This window comes from Fringilla coelebs, assembly GCF_963513975.1.
Source record: "Fringilla coelebs genome assembly, chromosome: 9".
NCBI classification, from domain to species: Eukaryota; Metazoa; Chordata; class Aves; order Passeriformes; family Fringillidae; genus Fringilla; species Fringilla coelebs.
In genome coordinates, this window is record NC_140067.1 from 31312667 (window position 1) to 31320818 (window position 8152).

Below are 8152 nucleotides of genomic sequence, written 5' to 3' on the forward strand. Positions count from 1 at the left end.
CAGCCCGAGGCTGTCAGTCTGTCCTGGCACATCTGTCTGCAGGCGGCTCTCGGGCTCCCGAGTAAGCCGGGGATGTGTCAGCAGTTGTCACCGTCATATGCAGCCCCGCACGCATCATTCACAAACTATTCGTAGGTAATCAAAGTTGCCCACGTTATTTAGTTTAAAAAAAACCAAAAAATAACCCCCCTCCCCCAAAAAAAAACAACAAAAAGGAAAACAAAAAATTGAAACATCACAGAAAAAAAGAACCCAAGCAAACTAGCAGAAACTTAGATGCTCAGGGGCCAGATTAAGTATTTCAACATCAAAATCACCATCCTGGACAGATAGAGAGTTATGCTTAATTCTTTGTCTTACTTTATATCCATGGCTGCTTTTATGCAGTGGAGCTTAAGCATGTACAAACGACTCACACCCCCCTCAAAGAGCTTGTACTATTCACACTGTGTTTACAACAACAGCTCTAACCTAATTAATATTTATACATGCCAAGTCACTTAAAATTAGGGAGGTATTCCTGAAATATGGCATTGTGCTTCCTAAGAACCTGACTTGCAAAAATTAAACCAAATTAAATAAGTTCTTGCTGCTTCAAAACCCCTTCCTGAGAAAACCACGTCGAAGTATTTTCACACAGCTTGTCCAACCAAACCTGTCTAAGGTAATGTTCTAGTTTGAAGAGCAACAGGGGACTTGCAAATAGGTTGTTGCATATAGAATTTTATTACTGGGGTATGTTAAAGCACCTTCCCCTTGTCTTCTGCTGAGCCCACCTAACCAACTGACAAGTATGAAATTGCAGGACACAGGCATGCAACAAGTGAATTTTGCCAAGAGAAAACTTCAGTATTTGCAGTTCTGTTGATCAAACCAAAAAATACTTTTGACTTGCAAGTACCCAGTAGAAAGGGACGAGAATTCAAAATTCTAGAGGGTTTTGTTGGTGTTTTTTTTTTTTTTTTTTGGTAACAGACATACACAGTGACACATAACAACTCCAAAGCAATTCAGCCTCATCTGGTATAACCTCAACCACGAGACACTGCTGTCTGTTTTCTTTCTCAAAAAAGACTCACGTCACTGAGCACAGAAAGGGGAACTTCCAGAGTTTGTGATGAAGATACATGATAAGCAGCTCTGCTCACCCCAGCCGGCAGGGCTGCCTGCGTCAATAAAAGGCAGCAGCAGAGGCAGGGAGCTGTCACTTGGGGCTAGAGGATCCTCATGGCCAGGGGAGCTCCACCTTAGAGACAAGGAAAATGCCTGGATTCTTTTTCTCCCACAACAACATGACTGAATTAAATGGAAAAGAAGATTGCAAGCTTACAAAAGGGAAAATCCATAAAAAGAAGCAAAAGGCTTTGTAAGTATATACAGCTTAGTATAAAATTTAATGTATTAGAAGTGCAAAAAACAATCTGCTGATCTAAGAGATTAAGAATTAGAGCTGCGGTTCAGGCTAAATGAACAAAACCTGCTCAGAGCCCAGGACTGCAACATCATTTTAAAAAGATTGAGATGAGGCATACCAATTAATTGATTACTTTAAGTAATCCAAAACAGAATTTGGATACAGTGGGGGCCCTCAGTCTTTTTTTAAAAATTACTTGGATATGTAACTTCCCAGACTTCAGTCATAGAATGGAGCTGTCTCTGAAAGTTTGAAGAAAATTTACATGGAAGTTAAGTGCTACTGCAATTCTAATGGATTAAAAATTGTCTGTTCATTGTTTCAGTGGTGCAGATCTCAAAGGTTATTTGAAGTGCATGGTGCCACATATTGAATCTGGGATCAAGACTTCCAGCTCTAGAAATGTCATGTAAGTACAGAAACCCACCGAGTTATGAAATACAATCATAGCTAGAGTACTGCATAGTAAATTACTTCACTTCTAAACTACTTCTAGAACAACAAGTATTGTAAAAGCATCTAGAATTTCCAAAATACAAGAGAGGTGAACATTAGTAATTAGAAACTACTCAAAGTGTTAAGGATTTTTAATTAGTGATCTGAGATGTTTGCGTTAAACAGTGAGGGAGAAGACACTTCACTTAAATCCATTTTTATCAGAGAAACATTGTAACTATTCTCTAAAGATTTACAAGGAAAAACTCTTTTCACCTAAATGAGGAAAAATATGGAAACAGAAGTACAGGTACAAAATAATTTTATCATAGTTACAGTAAAAGACTATTTTCCTGCGAATAGAATGCAAGATAATATCATAGTTCTGTATTTTTTCCATCTCTGATTATTTTTCTTGATGTGGCTTGTCTCCAGGATCTCAGATTGTGACAAAACCATACATTTAGTAAAATACCTGGATATATATGATAAACTTTGTCTCCTTCAGACATACAAACAAAACGCCATGGTTTCTTCCCTAAAGACTTTTCTTTTTCTGGTCACTTTAGGCTTTCTGCAGAGGAAGTTATTCAGTGGTCACAGTCTTTGGAAAAGCTCTTGGCCAGCCAAAGTAAGTCTGTTACCGCAGTGTGACTTGGTTCTTACTCTGAGGACAAATTTTTATCTAATCTCACCAAACAGGCAAAGCTGTAGCATTGTATAGGGTCAGACAATGGGCAGGTACTCTTCAGTTTTTTGCAGCTCTAGTGTAACTTGCACACTGCTACAGCTTGGCTTGCAAGTTGGGTTTTGGGGTCTTTTCCCATTTTCAGTATAGCTATTAACCCCCAAATGGCTCATTTTGATCAGTCTTCAATCCTTGGATAATCAGTTTAATCAATTTAGGACAATCAGTTTAATCTGGAATTTTCTCTCCACTTATACCCTAAGACAATTTATTTAGGAAAGACTACAATCCATTGTTATAGGATCCATTGTTATAGGATCAGGACCCAGAGTCTAGATCTAAAAACACTGAACATAATTAGGAAGACTCCCATCAGCCTTAATATTAGAATATCTGTTGTGTGTTGAAGAAGACAACAGTGTATTTTGGCAAGATTTAACCTCAGATTTCAATACAAATTCTGCTATTTATTTTCTCCTCCCTGGTCACAAGTATTATACAGTAAATTATTGATTATTTGTGTTGGCTTTAGGTGGCCAAGGTGTCTTTCGGGAGTTCCTGAAGTCAGAGTTCAGTGAGGAAAACATCGAGTTCTGGTTGGCATGTGAGGATTACAAGAAAACCAAGTCTGATCACTTACATGGCAAAGCAGAGAGGATTTACGAGGAGTTTGTTCAGTCAGATGCCATTAAGCAGGTATGTATAAAGCCAGCCTGTGCAGAATTAGAAGGGAGAAGTATGGCTCCACTGAGATGCTCACACACGCACTCAGTGGCATTAGAAGACACAGACACACTTTCAGGTCCCTTCTTGAATTACCTGCAGTGTAACATTATCAAACCTCCCAGTCCCAGGCAGCAAGCCCATACTGGAAGAGCCCCCAGTACTGGGAGAGGCTCAGCAAAGGCCTCAGCACATGATGCTTTTCATGGAGCCAGCCCAGCTTGAGTTGCTGATGGTATTTGGAGATTCTTTGTGTTTGCAAGTGAAGCACCACAGTTATTGTCTTTTAAAATGTGCTGACCTTCTGGAAAAGTTAAAGTTCCGTATGTTGATCATACCTGAACTGGAGACATTCAACAAAGGATTTCTTTTAGTAACTGGAGGTTGCTCCTCAAAGTTGAGCTATATTAATTCTGACTCCAGAACAAACTACATTTCTATAGTGAACAACTTTTGTGCCTAACTGGGATACAGGTATTTGATTTCCCCCAATTTACAATTATTCTGACATTGAGCTGTCATAGTTCTAAGGCTGCAAATGCATGTATTGACAAAGAGATATAGAAAAGAGACTACATTCAAAGTTGTTAAGTTTTAAACTGCATTTATTTTTTTTCTATTCCAGATCAATATTGACTATCAGATGAGGGAAGCAACAGCCAAAAAGGCTCAAGACCCAACTCACACAAGTTTTGATGAAGCCCAGAAAACAGTGTACATCCTTATGGAAAGAGATTCGTATCCCAGATTTTTAAAATCCAAATCCTACCTGAACCTTTTGAACCAGCTGCAAACCAACACTTCAAAATAAAGTGTCTGAGGCATGAAGAGCCAAGTAGACTCTGTCAAATATCCTGTGAAGAGATCCCCCACAGTGGTTGGATCTTGCCAAGGAAAATCTCTGTGTTGGGAAGAGGGGTATGAGGGATAGGCAAACAGCTCCACAGGCAACAGGATGCAGGATAAACCTGGTGAGGCTGTCATAAGGGTGAGAGCAGCACAGGGAGAAACACCCTCCTCCCACATGCCACGGAGTCAAGGCAGGATGTGGAAACCAAGGTTTGACCTGCACTATGAACACTGAACTGTGTCTTAGATCCCAAAGAACTGCTGATTATTAGGAAGGGCAAGACTTGCGAGCCGAGCATTGGGGAAAGATTATTAAGTTCAGAAGAAAAGCTAGGATGACTGACAATTTTCGGCATAACAAGAAAATGCCAAGACAATGACATCTGTTTTAAAAATCTGTGAAGTGTTAATAGGTGTGAGTTCCACAATGCTGTTGTACTATGTAAATATATCCTAAATTGATGTGTCTGAAAATCTATATATGGTTTAAATTATATAAGATTTGTATAAGCTTTATTTTTATTAAGTTGGTATTCAACAGGCAGGTATGTAGCATCTTTGCTGTTTAATTTATTGAAAAATAATAAGCAACTCTTCATTAAAATATAGTTAAAATAAAGATTTATAGTGGTTTTACATCTTATGTGAAGTGATTTTTCCATTGCAGTTACTGACATATTGAAGCACACAGTTCCCTTCAGTCTCACTGGGCTACTACTTCTCATCTCCATATTCAAATACTAATTTTACCTTCACGACTTCTCTCTGCAGCTGATACTGACTTACACAGACCCATCCTCACAACCCCCCAAAAAGAAAAGTTGTGATTATGGTTGAAATATGTAACTAAGAACAACAGCACTCCAAAACTCTCGTGCTGGGGACCTTGTGACATTAGAGCTTATAAAAAAATAAGTCAAAGAATGCCTTGGTTTTATGAGTTCCCATCATGAAACACTGGTATCACATGGTTGGCAACACAAGATTTTATCTCACCCATGCAAATTCTCCATTTTTCCAGAATAACAGGAGCTTTGTGAGATCCACTCTGCTCTGTACCAAAGGAGAAGCTATAAATTCAGACGTCACCTCCTGGCCAGAACAAGCCATGTCCTTTTTGCCACTCCCTGGGGACTTTGGACCTCCAGGGGACAACCAAAATCTGTATCAGATGCAAAACAGCTGGAAGGAACACAGAAAAGTGCCAACCTCCACTATCACCTACTGTAGTAGCTAGAAGCCATTGGAAATAACACCTTCCTTTCAAAACTAATAAATGCAGAAGACAAGACCCCAGTCTAGCAGTATTATTTTTAAGTTATGGGTTCCTGAGAGTCTGACTGCAAAACCTGGATGCTCCTGTAATAACATAAACCAGTCTCCAGTTGGCACTCTAAAATGATTTAATTTTCCAGGATCACTAGGAATAAATCTAATTGCTGTGAAGTAGGAATAACAACAGTGCCTCTCAAACAAGGTGCATAACCATGTTGGCTCTAACACACAAATGTCTCTGTTTGCAGAACTTCAAGCTCATGGAAGGTAAAAGAGACCTTGAGTATCAGCTGAAATATCAGCTACTCTCTAAACAGACACTGCATTCAAGTAACATTATTCTTTTGACTGTAAATCCCTCAAATTATTATGTCCCTGATCTTCCTTTGCTCCCCCGCTGTGGTTTCACAGTTTTGGTTTAGCCAAACGCCCATATGAAATTTCTGACTAAAATAATATTTCATGGCATGGATAGTTAGGATTTTTATTTTTGAATGGCTTGTTGCTAGGAGAGGAGACTGTCATAGCAATTGCACCAACGTGTATTACACAGTTAGGATAGACCAGAGTTTCTGAGGAGAGAAGAACAGACTTTTGATTTTCTTCCACAAGCATCTGTCCCTACTTCATAATTTGATAGAGTGAGAGAGCAGAAAGGTATTTTTCTTCTTCAAAAATTAACCATTTCACTCTGCACAACCCAACAACCTTGGCTATTTTCAAGTCTCTCACCTTATTTGCAATACAAACCTAATAGCAACAGCAAAAGTCAATTCCCCAGATTGTTAACTCTAGAAATATTCAAGCCCACTTGAGCACCCCTGACAACATCACCACATTTCATCAAACAAGTAACTGGCTCTGGGATGCTGGAAGCCCAGGATTATATGTCTGTTTCTGTAGCAGACCTCCATAAAGTGGCTGTTTTAACAAGGTCTGAGGGATGTGGGTGACTCAGAACACACAGATCAAAGGACTCAGAGCTTTCTGCCACCCTTGGCTCGTGCACAAGGTGGGTGCACTCATGTCCCTCCACTCATGCTCAGGAACAGCCCCAAGATCACACATTGGTTTCACAGCTGTGGGTTGGGCCTTTTTCTTAATCTAGATCTCACTTTCCCTCTTTGGAAAAGATATACCATGAGAGAATGGAAATTTGCTGTTCCGTTCGCTGTCTCTAAAAGGAATGGTTGAATCGGGTTGGCCATCAGCCTCAGAGCAGTGCAGGAAAACAGGATGGAGTACATGGAAAGCTTTAAGATTTGACAGTAGTGACTCAGACTTTTCTTTAGGTGTTCCATCTCACTCCTGAAAAAACATTTTCATTGTTTGTTAATGTTCCAGTGGAAAAATCAATCACTGTGCCATCTTCAGGTACACTTTTGAAGTGAATTAACTTCTCTCTGTTTCAGTTTGCTTTGTGGAAGGATTCAAGAGTCCAGCAGACCCTGAATGTGTATTTAGCAGACTAGCTTTGAACTCTCCAGTTTGGAAGAATTAATTACCTGAAGCAGATATTTTTAATATTATCCTAAATAAAAATATGGTATAGCATAGTATAAATCTCTCCTATATATTGAACAGGCCACCCATGGAAACATTGCATTATTATGAACAGTGAAACAAGGGGGAAATTAAAGCTGAGATTGTGATGAACAGTCCAAATTCACTACCACAGACTCCTCAGTGCCACCCATCGCTGCCCACACTGAAGCAACAGGCTTTTCACATGTCACCTTCTTTATGGTTGTGAAATGTGTTTGAAAAGAAAAAACAGATAGTAGAACATGACAAAATTAGATGGTCTCATCTTCCTTTCATAGAAATAAGGTTTTTTATCAGAGCATGTAATGTCTACAGATGAAGCTTTATGAAATTAAATCTTTAGTCATTAAATAGGGGCAGAAATCAAAAGACAGGTTCTTGCTCAATATTCATTGGATGATTAAAAATTGCCTTGGATGCTCAGAAACAAAGTCAGAGGGGACTTAAGTTTATCTCCTGGCTTTGCTTGGGTAGATAAAGCCTCAAAGGTTTTAACAATTAAAAGGGGATTTAAATCAATCAAGAACCAATGTGCCTATTTTGAAAATAAACTCATTCCCCCTCATTTCTCAAAACATCCCCAGAAATTATGCTCTTGAAAAACCCCAAAGATGATCAACATTTACATTTTGCTGAGCACTTCCCTTCAATTTCTTCAAGCACCCCACAGCCTAAGCGCCACACTGCCTTAAAGCACTTCTCTAAACTACTTCAGTGACCTTCCCTGTGAAAGTGACATGGTTCCTTTCACTAATTAAATTGAAGATATCTTGAGTAGAGCACGAAATGCAGAAATGCAAACCTTTCAGGATCTCTCTAGTCTTGTATTCAGAGAGAGAAAGAAACAGAGCAGATTAGCAATGCTTCTCTTCAAAGTCTGTGAAACAGCCTAAGTACTAAAGTGTCAGCAGCAGCTGCCTACAAACTCATCATCACTGGAGTCACAACAGGTTTGGAGTTTTTTCAAGTCATTGTGACCAGAAGGCTTCTGCTATTATAGGGCTAACTTTAAAAATAGAACAACTCTCTGCATAACACAATAACTCAGTAACCCACAATTTCCGTACTGCCTATGGAAAAAGTCTGTAATGTATTTACTGTGGTAAACAGTTTGTCAACCATAATTGTCAAGAAGGCAGCTTTAGATACAGAGAAGGGACTAAATATTGAACAGAATTTGACCAGCCATGAGTTTGGGAACATGCTCGTTGTTTATGCCAGTC

General features: G+C 39.2%; 1 protein-coding gene across 1 annotated transcript; it reads left to right on the forward strand.

The window, feature by feature from the left end:
* The first annotated feature begins 1223 nt into the window (after positions 1-1223).
* LOC311157054 (regulator of G-protein signaling 1-like) lies at positions 1224-4745 on the forward strand. The gene is made up of 5 exons (XM_084211429.1): positions 1224-1366; positions 1740-1823; positions 2419-2480; positions 3070-3233; positions 3886-4745. Exons 1-5 carry the CDS (start codon positions 1263-1265, stop codon positions 4069-4071), a joined length of 600 nt encoding a protein of 199 aa, XP_084067555.1. The 5' UTR covers positions 1224-1262; the 3' UTR covers positions 4072-4745.
* The last annotated feature ends 3407 nt before the right edge of the window (positions 4746-8152 follow it).

Bases quoted from the DNA above. Each gene is read 5' to 3' on its own strand.
- LOC311157054 (XM_084211429.1), top strand. From the start codon at position 1,263: ATGCCTGGATTCTTTTTCTCCCACAACAACATGACTGAATTAAATGGA. The intron at 1,824-2,418 runs GTAAGTACAGAA...TGGTCACTTTAG, and splicing joins TCCAGCTCTAGAAATGTCAT to GCTTTCTGCAGAGGAAGTTA. The intron at 3,234-3,885 runs GTATGTATAAAG...TTTCTATTCCAG, and splicing joins AGTCAGATGCCATTAAGCAG to ATCAATATTGACTATCAGAT.